Raw genomic sequence first — 24,609 nt, forward strand, 5'->3', positions numbered from 1 at the left:
TGAAATATGGCTTTCACTTAAGAATTAAGATATACTCCGAATACATCATACATGAGTATTCATCCGTTTTACTAAAATTGTACGAATTATGTCGTACTAGTACATGGTATTTGAAGATGCTATTTATTAGTATTTCAATTTTCAAACAAATGTTTTACTTTGACTGTCACATGGCTCACATATATTCACCTACGGAGTATTATTTGAAAACGTTTGTGTTTATGAGTACAAAATTAATTCATACACGGCCTCTTTAAGATAGTTTGGCAATTGCAAGTGTTACATGTTCAGCGAAATGAGCAAAAGTATAAAAATAAGGAATAAAGAAAAAATATATCCAGTGTTATTTAATGTCCATTTTATGTGGCGTGGAGGGAGTCACAATACCGACAAAGAAGTAAAAGAACATATGAAATACAGAGTAACTAATAAGTAATGATTGGATTTCAGATTTTAAGGTATCAAACCAAAACTTAACTAACTACTTGAAATAATCTTATTAAATTTTAGGCTCAATTATTTTCTTTTGACATGAATTTTATGTTCAAGATAGTACAGTACTCCGTAGTTTATATGACCATGTGTTTTGACCAGAATTATGTTTAAATCAATTCTAAATGTAAGGAAATCAATGTATGGCCTGCAATTAAATTAGTTCCAGTCTTCCTTGACTTCAAATTTTCAGTCTTTATATTTTTCTTTTACTGTCAATTAATCAATCTAAGATATATTTAGATTATTTACGTGTAGATGTTTGCATAGACATTTAATATATGCAAAATGTAAAATATGGGACCTTTTTTTTTTTCTTTGGAATTTTTTTTTTAACTATCTCCGTTTGAAGTTAGTTGCAACTTTGGGAGGTTTGCGGACTTCTAGGCAAAATTTCATAATGTGTAATTAATGAATTAAATGATATAATTAAGGGTAAGAGAGAGAGTGGGGATGTTTAATAATTCAAACACCACCACCAATCCACTGCTAACACCAACCAGTCCACCACCACCCTCATCAGCACCACCAACCATATAGCCACCACAAACCCACCCACTCACCTTGAATCACCTGGAACCCATCACCATTCAATCATGAACCACCCTAACACCACCCAACCCCCACTCACACGAACCACCTCGAACCCACCACCGCGAAATCCACCCCTCACCTTGAACCACTTGAAACCAGCCTCACTCACCCACGATTCACCCACGAAAACCACTCCCTACCCTAAACCACCTCTAAACCAGCTTCACCCACCGTAAAATCCAACCCGTCGTCTCGTGAACCAACCCGAACTCACGAAAACCACTCCAACCATCAGATCTAAACGATTTGAAGAGAGAGAGGGGGGGAAATAGGAACACTGGAGAGGAAGGGGCGGTGGTCAAAGGCGGTGAAATCGAAGGTGGTCTTTAGTGGTGGCGAAATCGAAGGTGGTCTTCAGTGGTGGCGCCATTGAAGGTGGTGGCTAGAGGTGGCGGCGACATTGAAAGTGGTGGTTGGATGAGTTCGTGGAGCTGGGATGAAGATTGATGGAAGTTGATGATTTTTGGAATTTATGTTGATTGTTGATTGAATCTGGTTTTGGGTGAATTAAATTAGGTGAGAATATTTATGTTAATTAAGTTAGGTTATTATTTTAATGAGTTATAATGTGGTGAGTTAATTGTGTTATTGAAATATTAAGTAAGGATATTTTTGTAATTTTGTATAAAAATCTTACTAAAATAGGAAAAAAATGGAAAGTTGCAACTAATGTGTAGTACCCCAAAATGACAAAAGTTGCAACTAATATGTAATGGAGGTAGTATATTAATTGAGATGTGATCATATTTGGCATGATGGTTGGTTTAACTTCCTTGGCGAAGTAGTAGTCTTTCGGCTCTTTCCTATAAAAGTTTGTCTTCCATCTATTTGATAAGTTAGTTAAAATTTGTCTTATTGTATAATTTGTAGGAGTAAATAACATCAATCATTGGGTTAAAGTTAAGTTCTTACTAGTTTTCTGTTTCTAAATAATTTATTACAGTACGTTTGATTGATAGTTATTTTTATATAGCTAAAGTTTAAATACCACAATTTTTTTCTTTATCTACTGCAATTATTTTTCCTTTTTTTTGTCATCGTGAATGAGTTAAGATTGTCACTATAAGGATTTTTGGCTAAGTTGAAAGTTTCCAAACTACATCTAAACATAGACTATTATTAACTAATGAATGCTAACGTACCTTTTTATTTTTTTGAGAAAAATACCTTAAAAATGTATACTTGTATAAGGTATAACGAACATTAATGCCTACATTGACTTGACCCATCCCAAATTAAATTTGGTAGAAATTTCTAACTAATTGCTTACTTGTGAAGTTGTGAACATCAACTCTATATATTTGTTTAAGTACTCACCCAAATGTCCCATCATTTCTCACATCCACAATCCTCCATTCATACACTCTCCCTCAACTTACTATATATATGTTCTCAACCTTCACTATAAAATTCAAATAAAATCCACAAGGATGATTTAGGTTATCCGTCTTTTAAGTAAATCTCCGTCTTATTTTCTTTCCTAATATCGAAAAAAAAAACTCCCTCCGTTTTTTTTTTAAAATGGCAGATTGGTCAGAACTCCCTTCGGAGCTCCTAGAGCTAATTTCTAACCTCTCAAACACTTGCTCCAACACTCGCCAATTTCGCTCCGTTTGCTCTTATTGGCGTTCCTCTGTTCGTGGCAAACCACCCGCCAATTTTTATCACTCTCCAACTATTAAATTCTTGGGCTCTAAATCCCACGACTTCGACCTTCGACTCATCAGACAAACTACCTACATCATTTCTCTCTTGTCTGACCCCAACTCTTGTTGGGTGATCAAGACAGAGGAACATAAGCCAGGGGTGTTACGCCTCTTGAGCCCGTTTTCGAAGAGCGATTTTATTAAACGCTTAGATCACAACATTTTAGACCTTAGTAATGTTAACACCTTTGAAATTGGTCACGAGTATGTTCTCCGTAATATTAGCGGGATTGATCGAGTGATGAATTTGTACAATATGGAGTATGAGAAAGTAGCATTTGCTTCTGTTGGAGGAAATGACTCTTTTATCCTTTTGTCTACTCAAAATTCCACGGGTAAATTGTTAATGTATCGGTCTAGTATCCAAGAATGGGCGCTTTTGGACGATTTTGCCCTTGGGTTTGATGATACGAGCGAGTTCGTTTATGATATGTCGATGAGATATGTTGATGTGGCGGAATATGAAGGGAAGTTCTATGCTGTGACCGATTCAGGTCGAACAGTTGTCATTGAATATGGCCGCGAGGATGAGATCTTGGTTGAGGTCGACTTAATGGTAAAGTCGATCATTGGAGGGAATAAAAAATGTTTGGTAAAATCAGTCGATGATTTATTGTTAGTAGACTTGTACACCTCTTCAGACAAAGGATCATGTGACGTCTATGCAATCGATATTTTTAAATTGGATAAGGAGGACAAAAAATGGGTGTTGCTTAAAAGTTTAGGAGGTCATTCGATATTTCTAAGCAACTACTCTTCATTTTCTACTACCAGCACTAGTTTGCATGGTCTTAAGGAAAATTGCATATATTTTTCCTTGAAGAATTTAGGAAGAGATTTTTCAGAGAAAAAGCAAGGGAATATAGAGGATATTGATGGCGTAGAAAGTTGTGGAATTGGTGTTTTTAATTATGAGATGGGGACGTTTGAGTCATTGGAAGAAAACATTGAAAATTCAAAGTTCTGTTGGCCCCCTCCTTCTTGGGTCAATTTAGTAAAGTAAATTATAATGTATTAGTGTCTTGTTTAAATTTTCACTTCAACTTCTATGGACAATCTTAATTTTCAATCTATTTTTTTTCTTCAATTTTCTTTCTTAGCAGCTTATTAATTTCCTATATTATTATCACCCCATTTCATATTAGTTGATACAGTTCTTTAGTAATATTTGCTAATGCATGATTTAAACCTTAATATCTTCAATTATTGATAAGAAACCTATACATGAAGATGAACTTAACAAAACCTTGCATAAATACTTGTTTATTCTCAAATATAAATCACAAAACAATAAAGCTAAAATAACTTATGTGAATAGTGCTCAAAGATAAAATTTATCAACCGAAAAAAAGAAAGTATCATATAAAGTCGTGAAAAAATCAAGATTCCTCAAAAAAGAAAAAAAAAAGGTGAATAAATCAAAAGAAGTAAAGAACACATTGCACGTACTTCCTCCGTTTTTATTGAGTCCGTAAATTTAAAAGTGATACATCTATTAAGAAACGGAGGAAGCATTAAAGTTGACTATAATAGGCAAGTTTGTAATGCATGGGTACAGGTTATAGGTATGTCTCCATGATTAGTGCTTGACCCATGATTTTATAAGCTAATGAGGCGCATGCTAATGTTCCAGGCTTTGGCAGAATTGATGTCCATCTTGTACGGGATGGTACAATGGCTCAATTAAAAGCCCAGCCCATCTCTTTATATTTATTTATTTTTGAAGAAATCTCTATATACTTCGTATTTATTATAGGATGGCAGTAAAAAAAACAAAACAAGTCAACAAACCGTACATAGTTGATAGTTGGCTAAAGGCGTCGGTACTGAATCTTGACTTCTTGACCTTCAATTATTCGGTTGCTCCCCTAAAAAAAAGTATGGTAACAAAAAAATAAATAAATAAATAAAAATTAAAAAGAAAAAATATTAGGAAATCATTTCTTACTCCGTATTAAATATAAGGTGAAAATAGAAAATCCTTTACGAGAACTTTCTAATATGTTGGAGGTGAGTATCCCTACCTTATAAAAAGTGGGAAAATACTCTTATGAATAGTGTTAGGACATTTTTAACCCTGAAAATGTTTAATTACCTTTATACCCCAATTAATGTTGTATGAGTAGTTTATGAAAAATCAATGTATTTATTTTAGAAAATACTCGTATGAATAATGTTAGGACATTTTTAACCCTGAAAATGTTTAATTACCTTTATACCTCAATTAATGTTGTATGAGTAGTTTATGAATAATCAATGTATTTATTTTATTGCTAATTTGTTATTATTGATCAATTTCACAACATGGGTTTTATAGTTAATTTAATTGCTCACTTGTCAGTATAATCAACTTAGGATTGCTTTAATTATTCAAACCTTCATAAGTTTTTTTTTTTAAAACCTAACCTTCATAAGTATGATTAAGAGAGGTTTTGCTTTTACATTCTTTCCTATATGAAGCACAAGGAACTATGGAAGCAAATATTTGTCCAATATAGTGCAAAAGCAACTGTGTTGAAACTGAAATTGATATATGAAAAATCAGGCTCAAGTGTGGGTTGGTGAATCGGTTATATTTCGGACAGTAAGAGAAAATCGATGTCCATGATTTTGATATAAGTTTACAAGGGTATTGGTTCATTTAAAAAAGTTCATGAAAGTGAAATCCGAAAGATCATACGAGTAGTTCTAACAAAAAAATAAAAAATAAAAAATAAAAAAAATTAATAATAATAATAATAATAATAACAGAAGCTAAGACAAAGGTTGGTCAAATACAATAACCAGAAAGTTATTCAAGAGATTGCGGTATTAATGTCATTGAGATAGTTTAGTTAGTTTGATGACTCTTAAGGTCTAAGCAATAATTGCCCAAGTTTTTACTCATTTGAACTGAAGACTAGCTTGGTAGAAATTTGAATTGGGGATGAACTTGATTGACAATTTCACACAGTCAATCACTCAACATCTACTGTTATTGATCCTTGGACCTTATTTCTCCACTTAACTTAGGGTCTATTCTCATTGACTAAACCGAGCTGAACTGATTTGAACGAGAGTTTTGATTAGTTCAAGATTTCAATCTTTATCCAGGGCTCTTGGAGCCTTCTGATCTTGCTACCGACTTAGGACACACTATGTTCGTTGATTCCGAAAGCATTAAGATATGTGAACTGAACTGAACTGAATTGAACTTATTAGAGCTGAACTTAACTGAACTGAAATGAATATTTTATGAGAGAAGAAAATTAAGAGCTGAACTGAATTGAACTGAACTTATTAGAGCTGAACTGTACTGAACTGAAAATAATCGTATGAGAACAGACCATTAGTTTTTGAGGTTGGTCCATTTTGTCCACTGCATTTTTTACCGATTCAAGAAAATAACTTCATTATTTTTGTAACTTTAACAAAATAAATTAATGACTTATAATATTAATTTACTCTGTAAAATAAATTATTTACAAGGCAATCATTGTTAAATGAAATTTACTGTAATTATTACGATCATAACTTTAACCGATTAAAACTTAAAGTGAGGTGTATTGGTATCTTATATGAATACAAGAAAAATATAGACATGTGATGTCCTGCTAATTGAACCATTTCAATCTGTGCTTTAAATATAGCAACATTTCCATGTCTAGAGCTCAATACTTTATACAACTCCTTCACCAATTCTACAGTAATTTGCTAAATTTTTGAGCATTGCTAAGAAACATGACATTCAACATATTAATCGCATATGTACAAATAGTTATAATAAAATATATGCAAACATGCATAAGGTATTAAGACTAACTGCAATAACTCAACTTGAAACACTACCTATACCGCGCGCATCGCGCGCGTAGGATCCCCTAGTATATAGAAAACTAGTTAAACTCCGTACATAGTACGATTTTATAATAATATTTTATTATTTATGTTATTAGAAATTGTACAAAATGAGTCATTATGAGTAAAAAAATTATAAAAGAAAAGTACAATAATCATTGTGATATACCATAAGATTAATACTCTTTTCTTTGATTAAAGAGTACTCACTATTCACACTATAAATCTAAATTTTATTTAAATTATTATTGTTGGACATTATTCCCTAAATATACGGTCAAAACTTCTCCCTAAGAAATACTCCATTGTAACAAATTTCTTTCAAAAAAAAAAAAAGTTGGTGGGAATTTTTTTATGAGATGATGACACGTGTACTTAGGGGATAACTATGGGGATTACTTTAGTAAATAAGTATAGATACGAGTAAAAAAATCTATTGCAAACAATTGATTCTCATAATTACTAATTGGTTAGGCCTAGTCCATTTCTAGGCCCACTATACCTAAAATAATGAAAATACCCCTTCATAATTCATCTCACCATTCTTAACCATCCATTAATTATCATAAAATATGAATTCACCTCTAATTTGTCGATTAAATTAAAGTACAGCTTTGTAACCTGAAAATACATCTATAAATAGTTCTCCAATGATTAATGATAGTAACTTTTTCTAACTCTCTCTCCTTCTCTTTCTACTCTCTCCCCTCTCTTTCTTAAAGTGCGATTCGCCGACTTAAACATAGAAGGGGCTTTCTCGGATCACACCCCAGGGCAGCAAACCTTCTCTTTCTTGCAAGGCGGAACTTAGAGACTTACTCGATTTTTATTAGCTGCTTTCGTTTTTTTTCTTTTTTTTTGTAAATTAAAGTTAGAGTTGGGATTTTACACTATTTATAAAGCTTAGTTTAGTGGCAAGAGTTTAGTTTTATGACTTAAGAAGTTAAGGATCATGTGATCAAAATCCCACAAGGGGCTCTTTACATGTATAGCCGTATATATGCTAATGCACACCACAAGTAATTTGGGATACAAGTTGTACATACTAGTAGTGAAACTTTCTTTTAACCACAATGTTTACCAAAAGTTATACGAAGTTTTATATGCTTAACAATGACTTCAAAGTTCAAACATATCAAGAATTAAATAGTTTCCTCACTCGATTAATATGAAATTACCTCGTACTTGTTGGGAACCACAATACATTTGTAGGGAATATGGTAATTAATTAATAAATGTAATAGACATTCTTTCATTCTTTGTAAAACTTGTAATTGGTCTTCCCTTAACATTCAATTCCCTGTGTCAAAAAAAAAAAAAAAAAAAAAAAAAAAAAAAAAAAAAAAAAAAATCAATTCCCATTTATTTAAGTTATGGTTATAAGTCTTATTACTTTTCAAAATAAGTTAATTTACTATTGACTATAAAATGAAATTTCACAGTATTACTCACTCACGCTAGAAAAGTATATACTATAGTTCTTTCTTGTTGACAAAATTAATGAATTCAAATAAAATGGTTAGAATGAGCAGCAGCTAGTCTTTGCCTGCGAAGACTGCTATTTTATTCAAAAAAGATGGGCACAGGAGAAATCTTGACCTAATTAATAGTCATATAAAAGCTTACTATGCTAGACTCATCTCTTTCGTTTTACTTATACTCAGTTTTCTACTTGATAATCTTCTTAAACTTATAATTTTATATTTCAATACTCCGTATTTAGTTCATATTATTATACCTCTAATTTATAATATATACATCATTTTGACTTTTTATGTACGAAGTTTTTTTTTTTTTTAAAAAAAAAATTGACTTTTATATTATTATTCACTTACTACATTTTTTTTTACTTATACAAAAAAATAATGCTATTCGTAAGATGATGTGGGATTGGTTTAAATAAATATTTCAATATAGGGAGAATATTTTTTGTCTAATTTTTTATTGATAATCTAGACAAACATTAATGGTTAAAGTTGTATTTTTTTTTTTTGGTGCCATAATGGTTAAAGTTGTATTTTAACCAAGTTAAAAAGTCATATTGTTACATTTATTGTAAAATAAAGGTAAAACAGACTTACTGAGTATATGTTTTTCTATTATAAATTAGCATTAGACTTATTCACTACTCGTATTAAATTTTACGCTATCAAACGTAAAAATCAAACTGTAGTACGTATTGCATAAGCATATAAGACTTAATCCGGCCTAAGCATATAACACTAAATCCTGACAATTTAATCTCGATTAACAAGTATAAATATCTGGTTGGTGGTTCTTGACATTTTTTTTTTTTTTAGATTAATTAGTAGTTGCTGAAAGTAGAACAGTATGTAGAGGTTTCCTTTAGTGAATAACCAGTCACAACATTAATTAGTACAGGTCCTACTTAATCCTAATTGATAAGAAGCATATGACATTACTAATAATTAATTGAAATTTACATTGTACACCGGGGTGTACCATGCTCATGGTACACCTGGATGAAAATTGTCATTCAAAAAAAAAAAAGTCAGCTTCCTAAATTTATGTTTGAAAGATTTTTGTTATTTCTTTTCCATAATTTTAGCTTTTCATATTCATAATTGTTCATAATCAGTTTTTGAAAAAATAGAGAATTTTTAGAGAGAAAATAAAATTTCAAGACAAAGAAATAAATTTTTAAGAGAGAAAATGATGGCTCATGGTGAATTTTGTCACAATTTCGTCACGATCTATGATTGTCGATTTGCACTTGATGATCAGCAGATTGATGTTTTTGACAATTGGTATTTAATTTTAGATTTTGTCACCAAATGAGAAGGTAGTTTTTAATTATTTTTTTCAATTTATATTTCATAATTTTTTTGTTGATGAAGATGTTTTTAGATTATTATATTTGTTCTTGAATCATTGTTAACGAATTCATCACTGAAAGAAAATGTAAAATTTTATTTATTATTATTTTAGTTTTTTTTTTTAATTTTTTTTAATTTTTAAAATTTGTGTTATTTTTGGAGGTTGAAGATGAAGTTCATTTGGATTAGGATAAATGTTCTTTTATCAATTTTTTGGTCCATATTCATTGGAATGAATATGTTCATTGAGTTTGATTAATATGATCTTTGGGTCTAAACTTTATGTTCTTTATAGTCACAAACTATGTTCTTTGGATTTGAACTATGTGTTCTTTACGTTACAAACTATGTTCATCTAATTGCGTATTTTTTTTCAAAAAAAAAAAAACAAATCATCTAATTGTGTATATGTATATTTTTTGAAATCAAGATCATAAAGGTTCCCCGTCAAAAAAAGATCATAAAGGTTGATGAAAACGACATACTTTTGGGACCTCTTCTATTGATGATTGATTTTTCGACAGATTTAAAAAACATTCGCTATATTAATAAAGAACATGATCATATCATTTAAAGAACATTTTTTATATTATATAACCAATAAGTTAATTCAAAAAATATTTCACAATAAGTAATGAACATTATGTGAGAATAAATGTACATTAAATTACAATCAAAGAACATAAATATTATATAATGAACATCATAATAGAGACACATGACCAAGATGAATATTATAACATAATATAAAAATATATAATTGGTTGTAGAGAATTTTTTTTTTAAAAAAAAGAGAACAGGAAAAAAAAAATATTGGAATTTGAAATTTTGAAAATGAATTTCAAATTTTAAATTTGAAATTTGAAATCTGAAAATGAAATCTTCATTAAAAATAATTTTAGAGAGAATTATAGAAAATTGAATATTTTAAAATGAATTGACATTAAATACGTGGTAAAAATCAATTGGTAATTATCTTTTATCTTTTTTAAAAACTGTTTCACTAAAATTATCACGCTCTTTATATTTCAATGTTGTATTTTTTTTATAAAGTCGTGATGTTCATTACAAATATAAGTTATGTTCTTTCTTTTTTTTTTTTTTTTTTTTTTTTTAAAACTAGTTTTGATACACATGGTATACCTGGGTGTACCAACCAACAATTAATAAAATTAATACGCTTAAATAGACTAATCCTAGTACGTAGTACGTAGTTGGGGTGCAACCTTCTACTCTATTTTTACATAAGGACTTTTTCTATTCATTCATGCATTAGCTTAGGAATCTTGTCAATTTAATTAGCTAGTTTAGTGTGCGTCGGAATGACTTAAGAGCCATTATTTTTGAGAATCTATCTTCTCATACATTAGTATAAATTTTATAAAATCTTATATTAGTAAAGATTTATAAAATTTGATATCATAAACTACAAATATACATTAAACATCAAGTCCAACATGGTCACGTATAATTTTTTTTTCTTGTATTCCATATTACTTGTACATATTAAAGACAATTAAAATTGAAGTTTAATTAAAAAAAAAAAATCAAATAAATAAGGAGTACATGACATTACATTTCCATACAGTGTATCTGTGCTAATTTACGAAATATGATTCAATTAAGCTTTAGAAAATTAGATGTTCAAAGTTAATTTTTATACTAGTACACCATAAATTGGAAAAAATATGGTTTTTTCTAAAATAAAATAAAACTCATACTAAAAGACTAAAAGTGAGTGATATTGTATAAAGGATTTTGCCTAGCTGATTTCGGAAAGTGACGACTGCACTTTCTAAACAATTTTCTACTCCGTAATATGCATTGGATCAAAACCTTTGTCCTATTCTACATGCAATTGCGTAATCTTGATTAGGAATTTAGGAATTGACAATAATACTAGCTAGTACTATTGACTATTACTTCAGATTCGCCCTCCTTTTTAGCTTTGATTATTTAATTATTATTAAATACTTGTATTATTTTCTCAAAAGGTGGGCTGTCACATTTTTTTGATTCCATTTAAATACTACAACAAAGTAAGCACATTTCTATTCAACTCAATACATACCTTCTACTTCCAAAACCCTGAGCACCAACCTAGCTAAGCCATGGCATGTTGGTCTGATCTCCCTCCGGAGCTCCTCGATCTCGTTGCCACTGGCTTTGACACCCCGTCCGACACTCGTCATTTCCGTTCCGTTTGTTCCACGTGGCGGTCCGCCATCCCCAAAACACTACCCATATTTTTCCCTCCTATAAAATTCCTCAACTCTAACGTCCATCATTGTGATCTCCGACTCACCAAACATACATTTTCCCATCTTTCACCCTCTTTCGACGACCATGATGGCCCCGGGTGGCTCATCAAGACCGAGGAGCACAACCCGGGGGCGGTCCATTTGTTCAATCCTTTCTCTAGGACCCTCATCAAACAGTTAGCTCCAAATCTTCCTAGGAAGTTGGATCTAACCAACATTAAAATCAAAGAGTTGGGTTGTGAGTATGTGTTACATAACGTTAGTAATAATCCTAGTACAGAAAACATGGATTACTACAACATGGAGCATCAAAAGGTAGCTGTTACCTTCCTTAGTTCTAATAATGTTAACGATTACGTTATTTTGTGTACACATAACACGGGCAAGTTACTCATGTACCGGTCCAAAATCGAATCATGGACGTTTTTGGATGATTACACTTTAGGTTATGATGATCGGAGCATATTTGTTAACGATTGGTCGTTGCACTACGTGGATGTAGTAGAGTTCGATGGTACATTTTATGCAGTTACCAACTCGGGTAGGACCGTAGCCATTAAGGTTATTGGTTCTTCCGTCACAGTAACATTGCTAAAAAATGCTATTATTGGTGGCGATAAAAAATGTCTAGTAAAAGTAGCTGATGATCTGTTAATGGTAGACCTGTATACCGATATCACTCCTAAATTGATAAAGGTACACGGGGTCGAGATTTTCAAACTCGACAAGGGGAAACAAAAATGGGATTTGGTTAAGGATTTAGAGGGGCATGCAATTTTTTTGAGCAACCATTCTTCATTTTCCGCTATTGGTTTAAAAGGTTGCAAAGGTAATTGCATATACTTTCATTTTAAGAACTTAGACAATAAGGATTCATGTTATTCAGAAATTAAAGTGGGAGATTTGGACAAAATGGATGATTTTGAGTGGAAAAGTGATGAAATTGGTGTTTTTGATTTTGAAAAGGGAATTTTTGGGGCGTTGGAAGAATATTTGGAAGATTCTAAGCTATTTTCTTGGCCTCCACCAAGTTGGGTTACATTGGCTCGTATGACATGAAGTTTTCAATCTTCGTTCTTTGATTATTACTTCCTTTCAGAGTTTCTTACGTGGACTCCGAGGGTGCATACAAAAATATTTAACCTCTTCCGATCTTGATGAAGAACGTAGACTTTCGTAATTCTAGATTTTTCATTTTTTTTACCCTTTCATTGTGCAATTTTTTATTTTTTTTAATCCTTTCTTCTTTAATTATTTGTATAAGATTGCCTCGCCTAATAATATATATATTTCTCCTAGTTCTTAGGCGAGTATGTTCGGATGTGTATTCACAACAGAAAAAATTATGGAGAAAATAATGATGTATTAACTCTGCACTCTATAAGTTTACAATGCAAATAATAGTCAAGTCCGATTATTAATGATCGGTCATAACTATTTTTTTCCCAGGCCTATATCTCATCTTATGTTTGCTGATGATCTTCTACTATTTGGTGAGGCTAACCAATCCACCCTCCATGCTATGACCCAAACTCTTGATAACTTTTGGAATGTCTCTGGCCAGAAAATGAACCCAGCAAAGAGCAAAATTTATTTCTCCAAACACTGTTCTCTCCAGACCATCCAGGACTTCTCTGTTGCCCTCCATGTCCCTGTTAGTGATGACTTAGGTACCTACCTTGGTTTTCCCCTAACTGACAAGAGACCCTCCATCTCTCAACTTACTTACATCACTAATAATCTTGCTAAGAAACTCTCTGCTTGGAAGACTTCTAATCTGTCTAAGGCTGGTAAGTCTATTTTAATCAAAGATTCCCTTGCTGCTATTCCTGAATACTCTATACAGGTGATTGCCCTTCCCAAGAAAATCTGTTTTAACATTGATAGAATTTGCTCTAGGTTCTTCTGGGGTTCAACCCCAAACAAAAGAAAATCCCCTCTCATAGCCTGGAAAAAGATTTGTGGTCCTGTCCATAAGGGGGTCTGGGATTTAGAGAAAGCCACCTAAACAATTTGGCCCTTATGACCAAGCTCTGCTGGAAGATCCATAGTTCAAATAACTTAGCCACCACCATTATCAGGGAGAAGTATTGTAGCAGAAGCACCCCGAGACCTTTTAAGTATGGCTCCCACATCTGGCAGGATATGGAGAAGGGTTGGGAGACCTATGCTCATTTTACCCAATGGTGTATTGGGAAGGGAGATCAATGCACTCTTTGGTTTGATGACTGGACTGGCATGGGCCCTCTTAGGCAGCTTATTGCTGGTCCTCTCAAATCTGACCAATTTAACCAAAAGGTTGAATCAATCATGGGGACTGATGGCTGGTTGCCTGCAAACTTCCAAGATAATATTCCTCCTCACATTATCTCTTCCATCTATTCTATCTCTATTCTTAGCCACTCTGAGGACTTTCCCTTCTGTTCTCTGGGCAAGGGCAATCACTTTGACACTTCTTCTGCTTATTTGTATCTTTGGAATCAAGCCTATCCTAGAAGTAGAGACTATTTCTTGACTAAAGATATATGGAAGTTGGATGCAAAACCTTCTGTGAAGTTCTTTTTGTGGGCCTGTGCCTGGCAAAGTTTACCTACTTCTGCTGTTCTGCATTCTAGGAACATCACCCCTTCTAGTAAGTGCTCTTTTTGCCCCCAAACTGATGAATCTATCATCCATGTTCTTAGGGATTGTCCTAGAGCTATTGAAATCTGGTCTTCCATCCCTTGCCCCCAAAACTTCTTCACTGACCCTTTCTCTGCTTGGTTCCCTAACAACATTAAAGACACCAGCAAATCCTTATTTCTTGACCAGGACTGGAACTGTCTCTTTGCTCTAATCTGTTGGAAATTATGGCTGAGGAGGAACAAATGGGTTTTTTGTAAGACCAATATCCCAATTGATCAATGGTGGCATTCTTTAAAGTGGATGATCCATGAGACAACCTTTCTAACCCCTGCTAGGTCTCATAAGGCTATGGTGTATGTCCCCCCCACTATTGACTCTACCCTATGTATTGCTGTGGATGCTTCCTTTTGTCCTGTAAGAAAGTCTGCAGGGATAGCTTGTGTTTGTAGAACGAAAGAAGGTGCTTGGATCCAGGGGATTGCCACTCATGTGAGAACCACCAGCCCTGCCATGGCTGAATGCCTAGCCATTCTGCTTGCTTTGAGGTGGTGCCAATCAAAGAACTGGGAGGATAGCTCCATTCTATCAGACTGCCAGAGATGTACTGTTAGCATCAATGACTGCTATGCCCCCCCTGATGAGTTGTCTCCTTTTATTAATATCTGCAGGGACGTAAGCCAGAGTTTGGTCCAATGCAAGGTGTTACATGTGTCAAGGAGGAGCATCCAGGAGGTAGATCAGATGGCCAGGGCAGCCAGATTGGGTCTTGCAGCTCAGTGCATGGGGTTTTTTTAATCCAGATGTGTTTCTTTGTAATGCTACTATTCTCACCCCACCCCCTATTTTGCATCAAAACTACTCTTCGTCTAATGTAGCTTCTATTAGTCTAGATGGAAACATTTTGGGTGTTGCGACACCATCTTTTGACCCTCCTTAGTGAGGTGTATCTTTGTACTATTGCTGTGTGTAACAGCCTAACTTTCTAATATAATTGCTCATTCTAACCAAAAAAAAAAAAAAAAAAAAAAAGCGCAGACTTGGAGCCACTTTTGACTATAGTACTTGATGAAAAATAAGTTAATGAAAAATGTGTATTATATGGTCAAAATGCATGAACTTTAAATTAATTTGGAAAAAAAAATTCAAAGTGAGACCATCCTTTATGGACTGTTGGCTATGATAATAATTCGCCGTAAACAATAAAAAAATGAAATGATAATCATATCTAGCCACAATTATTTCAACATATGCTAATGAGATCTTGGATAAGCTGGGCTAGTAGAAAGATTGAAGGCATGCGTATGATGAGTCACAAGTACAAAACTTATTCAACAAAGTATTGGTATTGAGTGACTAAAAAGTAACAACAATATAATACGTAGTATAATATAAGCAACCCATGTAATACGTACATGCATGAATCAACAATACAATGGTATGGCATGGTAAGTAATGAATGGGTGAGTAATTTGGGTATAATTGATAACTCAATCCTGATATCTTTAATAGAAACCTGGAATGTCAAATTGGTGATTGAAACCATTATCTTTTGCAACTTTTCAATATCAATGAAACATACTCATATAATATAGTTTTGAAATACTCACATAATTGAGTCAAACTCATCGATCTCGATGCTATATAAACAGAATAGTAGGCTTATTATAATTTCAAACCAACTTATATGACTTCAGAGAACACCCCACATGTTAGGAAAAATTTCCTAAATTGTTCTGAAAACTTTAAATATAGCCTTTAGTTTTAAACGATTTTTGACTTTTTTGAACTCGAAAAAGAAAGAGGTTGAGGCGTTTCCCATGGATGATCCCATAACATATTGGAAGGTCATTTATGTGGTTGAATCAGCCACTTTATCTTTAAACTGTCAAATTAGCCATTTATGTATATGTTTATCTTCATTAACCTAAGGCCACCATAAACCTTTACGTGATTAACTAGCTAGAAGGGTCATATATGATTTCAAACATCATAAATATTCTTCGTTTGAATTTAATTTTTTACACCGGGTCTCGAAATTTATTTCTACAAATGGTTCGATTTTGTGTATTAATCATTAAAATCGGCCTGTGGAGAACACATACTTTTGAACCCGATAAGATTATGCACCAAGTTCTTCAGGTTTTGTCTTGGTGCTCGAAACCATGTCATATTCATGTTTGGCCTACCCTTCTTTATCATGTCTTAAATGTATTGCCTTAGCTTGGTCTTGTTACAATACCTTGGCTTGTCCTAGCGTTGCCTTGCCTTGCTTACTCTACGAAGGTGTTAGCTACTGATTAGCAATACCTCATTATTATTGTTTTGGTTAAATTGATAGATTGGAGAGAGTATCATTTTTTTTCAAATTATAATAAATACTACTCCGTAGTAATATAAAAGTAGATTATGACATGAATTGAACAAATCCTCATCTAAGTCAATGGCGGAGAGAGGCCGGAAGTAAGAAGTCACGAGTATATAAAAATAATTTTTGTTTATATTAATACTTTGTACTTTTTTGAAACCATTGTTCAAGGTGATTAAAAGGTGTACAATATTAAATAAATTTTCTAAGTCATACGATTTAACATATTATTGTCAAACAAGTTTTTAATAATATGACTTAAGTACATAATCCCATATCCCCATCAACTTTGTAAGATAATGATTGTACTTTTAATTAAAAACTACTGTAAGGACTTCATGGAATTTATTAACGTACGTAAAATATAGATTCATTGTCGACAAAGAAGTCCAAGTGAGATAATTACGTACGTTAATTAGAAAATCTAACCCGTCTAAATTTGACGAACATATACATTACTAATAAAAATGCAGTATATCTAGTTGTGTGATTTTGACTGACATTATTTTCTAATCTAGACTATGTTTATTGGTTTATTCTAACTTTGATTTTATAAATATGCCCAATTTTTGTTTACTTTTACTTTTATTCACAACCCATACTTATATTTAAATTTAAATATTGTGATACATTTATGAACTGTTTTCTTCAATTAGACAAGTACAATTTACGAGTCTTAAGTGGCAACCTTGATCAGTTTGCGATGATGTCTTAAACAAATTCTGTATAACTTATTACCATTGAAACATCAATTAAAATTATTGTTTGAATTTCTGGTCTGCCATTGTTGGCCGATGAGTCCGAGAAAATGGCTAGTAAATTAGATTTCAATCAAATATTGTTAGAAATATAACATACATGTGAGTAAGGAGTATTTGTAGCACTTACTCATATTTTTAAATGCATTTCTTGGGTTTGCGTATATATTTGCTGATGTACAACTTTGACTATCATTATATTTAATTTGATATTTGAAAAAAATTTAACTTACAAAAATTATACGTTCTCTATCCACAAATATTTCAACAATTACCATTTTAAGAAGTTTTTAAATATTGCAACATTTCACTATTTGCTCATGCTTTCTCTCTTTCTTTCACCTCAACACCTGAGTCTCTATCTTTATTCCTCTCTATCTCTCTCATCTTCTTAAAATTCTTGTTCCATCCCCATGTTGCAACATTTAGTGAACAGAGGATATATTGTGACAAATACAGGATATCGTGCTTAATCTCTTTATAAATGAATTTTGAACAAAAAATTCAACTTTGACTCAAAAAAAAAAGAAAAATAAATAAACATGAAGCTTGTGGGCTAGCCCATACAACGATATTCTGTACATCAACTGGGTCTGAGGCCCGTATTATTTATATTGGTTTTACGTTCGAAATTTCAGATGGCCCAAAGTTGGAGTAAGCAATACGCTAGTCCCTGGCAACCCAACTTATTTTTAGCTACAGTATACTGTACTCCGTAAATTATACTGACTTGTTTTCTTTGTTACGCTTGTTGATACATAATTTTTTTTTTTAAAGAAGTGTCAATACATAATTTTAACCATTAATAAATTTAATTTTCTCTAAGTAAAAATTATAAAAGTTATATATTGTGATAGTACTTCTTTAGACAATTCTAACAAGATCCTACATAAACATGTTTTTCCTTACATATAATTCACAAAAGACAGTCAAACGCGGATTGATAAATAGTGTAAAAGTCAAAGTGGGTTAAGAAAAAAGAATGGAAAAAGTATTAATTTATCAAGAAGGGTAAATTGGGATTCATAAAACAAAAATAATATTCCTCCTTTTCCCTTTTCACACTAATTTATTGTAAGAACTTCTCACACGGGCTTATAATGAGAAGTTAAAAAATCGTTTAATTTTTCATTAATGACTTAATAGCATTGCGATACAACCTTAGATGGAGTAAATCAAATGAAGGACATATAACAACCTTAGATGGAGATCTATTCATTGCATTCCACTTATCTACATTTTTTTAGCAGTCCCATATCTGTAAAGGATCCATGTTGATGATTGTTCGGGTAATTCATTATATTTTTGATGGCCGTTATAGCAGTTATTGTCATACATATCCAACAATAACAATTGCATCACAAAATAGATCAGACTTGCAATTAAGGAGCAAGTAGCAAGCAACAAAGTTTAGCAATTCTAGAAGAATCAAGCAATCCTATTGGGAGAAGGAACTAGTTTGCCATAATTAAAAAATCTATAATCTTCTCAATGCACCGCACCTTCTTTATATTTTTTCTAACACCTCACCATAATTTACAGGCCTATTAATTGCCAATTTGCCATACAAATTCAGCAAACCAATTTTGACTCAATCATAAGTGGTTCAAATATACATATTTATCGTGGTTTAATTAAAAGATCAAGTATTTTACTACTCCACTTGTTTTCCATGATTTTGAACCAAATCCTTGATCAATTATCTGATTATACTTAACTACATATAATCTTTTTATTGAAATTAAAATAATTAAAAAATCTTACAGGAACTCACTTATGGTTTGATAATTGATATGAGATATTGCATTTGCATCATTACTCCTTATGAGCTACAATACCTTATCCATTCTGACATTTTGCATTATTTATACAAGCTAAGAAATGCACGAAATTCGTGCGTGTGAATATAAGCAATCTATAAAGCTCGATTTTTTATTTTTTTTTTCTTCACGTTGAAGTTTTTTTTTTTATTTTTTTTTAAGTGGTTTTTTTTTTTAAAGAAAGACAAAAATAAAAAGAGTATTTTGGAAAATTGAAATTTATCACCCATAACCCCCTTTCACCTTATATATAGAATACTTTTAACTTCTCCGTACGTAAATTATTAAAAAAAGTTATTACAAAATATTGTTGGATTAGTCCTAATTTATATATTCAAAATGTATTAGAAGTTGGTTGGTTTATGTTAATATTGTATATTTATTATGTTTATCTTTAAGCAGTTTTAGACAAGTTAGGTCTCCTTTATACTGTACTATATATATTGTCGTAAATGCCACCTTTTTTACATATTTTTTTAATAAACAATTATACAAAGAATGAATCATCAAACTTAAATGTGTTCAAGTAAATCAAAAGAAACAATTAAGGCCAGATATTATGGGACGAAGGCCATTCCTGTATAGTGTGTATAGTGTACAGCATCAGAACACACAGAATGATGATATACTAGCTTAGTACCATGCATACTTGATCATTTCTCTAATAAAGTCATCAATCTCTACACATAGGTACAAAACGATGAAAAATTTCCCATAATCTAGTATCAACAAATTATTCAAGTAACCAAATTAATTTCTACATTACAACTATTACAAGTGGCCTGTTATATTGGATAACATACAGCCAGTAAAACAACTTGCTTTATCACTACCACAAGCAACCGTCAAGGTATGTGCTTATGCGGCTACGTATTATCTATCAACCAACTCTTATATTATTGGTTACATTCATAATTTTATTATTTTTCCCATGCAATTTTTCTCCTATATATACCTCTTTTGGTTGTTCTATATTTCATATCTTATTTTGTGATAAGCAAAATTGCAATATAAAATAAATTAATTAGAGTGAAAATGAAGAGCTTGATGAATAGTGTCACTCTTTGTTGCCTCTTTTTCTCATTTTCTCTTCTCTTTAACTTTGTTGCTCCTACCTTATTGTTTCAGGTATATCTAGCTTATGTATGATTTCCTTATGTTGGTTCATCGATTCAAATTTCAAAGAAATATAGTTTTTCTATATTAATGAAACATTGCATAAAAAATATTAGTGATCAATGAAATAAGTTGTAAAAGCTACTAATAATGTACTATAGTTTTTCCTACCCTTTTTTCCTTTCGTTACATATACGAGTGTACTTTATATTAGCAAAATGCGTTTTTGACTTGCATGGTCATAAAATACTAACCAATTATGATATGAGTAAATTAAATACTAATTGAATTGTAAGGTATTCTTCTTTGCTCAATCAAGTTTCTTGATTAAACGTACAAATACAACGTAGTTTGCTAACTAGTTTTGTAATTCATCAATGTGGTTAGGGTTTCAACTGGGATTCATGCAATAAGCCAGGAGGGCTGTATAATTACCTCAAAAACTCAATCGACGACTTAGCTAGAGCAGGAGTCACCCATGTCTGGCTTCCTCCTCCATCTCACTCAGTTTCTCCTCAAGGTATACAATCATCCAGTGATCATGTTTTGCAGTATAATTTTTTATTTTTTTTATCCTCACGTGGAATTAAATTTTATTAAAAATGCAAAAATTAAAGGTCCGCACAAATTTTTGTTTAGGGTTGAACATACCATTGTGTATGTAACACCGTTTCTACAGTCTTAAGTCTTAAGCCATCATTTTCCTTCAAAAATAAATCGTAAAGTTTTTAATTCAACTTTCATACAATATTTTAATTTTCGAATGCCATGTTTATTAAAAAAAAATTGATGCTATTAGAACGTGTTGTAACAATATTTGCAAAGTATACGAACATAAATTAATTATCTTCTTTGGGCATTCTACAATACTGTCTAAAAAAACACTCGATTTTGATCATAATTAATATAAATCCATCCTTAGTTTTCACAATTAAATTAGAGTCACATTTTGTACATTATAATCAAGTGATTAATGTTTCATGCTTAATTAGTGCTTCAAAGTACAAATTTATACTGTAATACTTGTACATCATCCCATCTAATGATTTATATCTATATGATTAATTGATTTTCAGGATATTTGCCTGGAAGATTATATGATATAGACGCATCCAAATACGGCAAAGAGGCAGAGTTGAAGAGCTTGGTTAGTGCATTCCACCAAAAAGGAATCAAATGTGTTGCTGATATTGTGATAAACCATAGGTGCGCAGATAAACAAGATGGAAGAGGAGTATACTGCATTTTCGACGGTGGAACGTCTGATGATCGCCTCGATTGGGGTCCTTGGGCTATATGTAGGGACGACACTCAATTTTCCGATGGTAGCGGGAATCTAGACACCGGTGCTGGCTATGGTGCTGCCCCTGACATAGACCATCTTAACCCAAGAGTACAAAAGGAGTTGGTGGATTGGATGAATTGGCTTAAGGCCGAAATCGGTTTTGATGGTTGGAGATTTGACTTTGTTAAGGGGTATGCACCTAGCATAACCAAAATTTATATGGAAAAGACTTCACCAGATTTTGCTGTTGGAGAGTTGTGGGACTCAATTAACTATGATCCTGATGGTAAGCCTGACTACAACCAAGACGGGCCGAGAAATGAGCTAGCAGGGTGGGTTCAAGCTGCTGGTGGTGGTGTTGTTTCTGCATTTGATTTCACTACTAAAGGTGTTCTTGGTGCTGCTGTTCAAGGAGAATGGTGGAGAATGAAAGATTCTAGTGGTAGGCCTAGTGGACTAATTGGTATTATGCCTAAAAATGCTGTTACTTTCATTGATAATCATGACACTGGATCTAGCCAAAAGTTATGGCCTTTCCCTGCAGACAAAGTCATGCAAGGATATGCCTATATTTTGACACACCCAGGAATTCCATCCATCGTAAGTACTTTTATGTGTTTTCGTTTAAAGATACATACCATATTAATTACTATGTATGTCTATTATACATTCAGGTGTACCTATGACTTTTTTTAATGAGATCTTTTGTTTTGCAGTTTTATGACCATTTCATCGAGTGGGGTTTGAAGGAAGAAATTATAAAGCTAACTTTGATTAGAGAAAGGAACGCGATAAGTGAGACAAGCAGTGTGAATATAATGGCCTCGGATGCAGACTTGTATGTAGCAACGATCGATGGAAAGATTATTGTTAAGACTGGAACAAGATTCGATCTTGGCAATCTTATTCCGGCAAACTTTAAAGTTTCCACATATGGAAAAGACTATTGTGTTTGGGAGAAGCAATGATCCTAACTAAACAAGCATATGCTCAATGCATATACAATTAAGAATGAAATACACAAATATATATAGATATTAAAGAATAATTTCAAGAAATTTGTACCATGGTTTATTCAAAATCATGATGAATCAGTGACTTATTACAAATTGTTTCTCATTTGAAGGTTATGCTTAGCTTAACCTCCTCATTATTGTTATATATTGTATGACCTATGATGTCATGTTTGATTTTTACTAAGAGAAATAATGCCAGTATAATAAATGGCCTTTTATTATCAGATCAGTGTCTCATCATATTGTTTCGTTTGCTACTTTTGTTTGACTGCTGACTAAGGTACTATGAATTTGTTGTTATTACATACACCATATATGCAACCAGTCCATTAATTACTTCAAAGGCTTTAAATTGCTCGATCTAATTTTGTAAGTTTGATTGTATTGATTGAATAATTTCCGGAATTAGAAGTTTAACTTTCTCTATTTCTCAATACTTACAGTAAAATGTACTGTGATTGAATTACAAGCTTGCGAATGCATTAATTTGAAGATTAGTTATTTATTTATACTAATGTAAAATTTTCAAAAATACATGTTTAGATTAACTTAACAACAATTAATTTGGTGTGATATTTTTTTACGTAATAGTAATGTCAAAATGTTACGAGTACATATGTATATGCATTGTTCTGATGTAATGTCTAGATCTGGTTAAATTTTAACCAAATTTTACACTAATGTATATTCTAAAATATACACTGTGTGTATATTATCATTATCATGATAACTTTGATTAAATTCAGTCTAAATGTGTATTTTATCCAAAACATAAGTATAGCATTCCCAATTTCGTAGCAAATTGCAGAGAAAGCGTGGCTTGAACTGGTGTCGTCGTTGCAACCAACATAGCATAGACTAGCTTAGCTTCGGTTAGTTAGCAGTTTGCAGTTCTGTAAAACCAATAATAAATTCATCATAACACTGGCAAACCATGCAGCAGTACAACTAGCTAGGGTTTACAACTTCAAGGAAATTCATACACATACAATTCCCTTTTGATAAGGAAATAATTAATAATGCATACAAAATGGCTACATTATTGATATATATTTATTTTATTTTCCTGTAAACTACTACGTAATTTATATGATCATTTATAGCCATGCAAAATCTGCTGACTCTTGCATGCATGCATGGATAATGAAACTTGAATGACAAACAATTCAACAGACTATTTTCCAGAATTTAGCGGTTAACTGGTGGACCTAGAGCTAAGCTAATGCCTATCTTATTATTATTAATTATTTTTTTTAATAAACAGGATCTTATTAATAACTCAAAAGATTTACATAAAATTAGTGGTCAGCCGAGAAAGAAACAATATGGACCCCCACTACTTTAGCTATAACGAAATTAATCCTAACAAAGATGTGGACTGCTGCTTGAACCCCAAAATGATCCAACATGATAATGTTTGTTTATTCTTGTACGTCGTATATATATTAGTATATTACCAAGGATAGTCAAAATTTCTTAAATTAGACCTCTTGAATAATTAATAGAACAATGAACACATCGATAAATGATCGAAGCAAAGTGCGTAGAAGATAAGATCATAAAGAGCTTGTTGATATGGGATGTTTTGGGATAGGGATAGAAGACACAAATTTGACGCTGAGGATATATTTGGAGTTTGTCAATCCCGATAATTTTTTATGATAACCGATAAGTTTATTATGATAAGGTGATTGTGTTTTCAATAATAGACTTAACATTTTGAAAGAAATAGTATGGTTTTTGGTCTAAAGATTTAAATAAAATAAGGTTGATTTATCTAGTATAACTATGTTGTATGTATTTTGTATTTACGTTTTAGTCTTTTAGATAACATGTTATGTGTAAATTAGTTTTTAATTTTTTTTCTCCAGCCTTCAAATAAAACATAACAAGAGAG

The 24,609-nt window shown here is 32.0% G+C and overlaps 3 protein-coding genes across 3 annotated transcripts; all 3 read left to right on the forward strand.

The window, feature by feature from the left end:
• Nucleotides 1-2,434: 2,434 nt before the first annotated feature.
• On the forward strand, nt 2,435-3,854 carry LOC145588382 (F-box protein SKIP23-like). The gene has a single exon (XM_081645027.1). The coding sequence runs from the start codon at nt 2,608-2,610 to the stop codon at nt 3,793-3,795; it is 1,188 nt and encodes a 395-aa protein (XP_081501153.1). The 5' UTR covers nt 2,435-2,607; the 3' UTR covers nt 3,796-3,854.
• Nucleotides 3,855-11,566: 7,712 nt separating this feature from the next.
• Nucleotides 11,567-12,955, forward strand: LOC145588383 (F-box protein SKIP23-like). Its single transcript, XM_081645028.1, has one exon. The coding sequence runs from the start codon at nt 11,578-11,580 to the stop codon at nt 12,784-12,786; it is 1,209 nt and encodes a 402-aa protein (XP_081501154.1). The 5' UTR covers nt 11,567-11,577; the 3' UTR covers nt 12,787-12,955.
• Nucleotides 12,956-20,330: 7,375 nt separating this feature from the next.
• LOC145589230 (alpha-amylase-like) lies at nt 20,331-22,702 on the forward strand. The gene is made up of 4 exons (XM_081645775.1): nt 20,331-20,423; nt 20,799-20,931; nt 21,488-22,296; nt 22,413-22,702. Exons 1-4 carry the CDS (start codon nt 20,331-20,333, stop codon nt 22,662-22,664), a joined length of 1,287 nt encoding a protein of 428 aa, XP_081501901.1. The 3' UTR covers nt 22,665-22,702.
• The last annotated feature ends 1,907 nt before the right edge of the window (nt 22,703-24,609 follow it).

Source organism: Chenopodium album, chromosome 17 (assembly GCF_948465745.1).
Source record: "Chenopodium album chromosome 17, dcCheAlbu1.1, whole genome shotgun sequence".
Taxonomy (NCBI): domain Eukaryota; kingdom Viridiplantae; phylum Streptophyta; class Magnoliopsida; order Caryophyllales; family Amaranthaceae; genus Chenopodium; species Chenopodium album.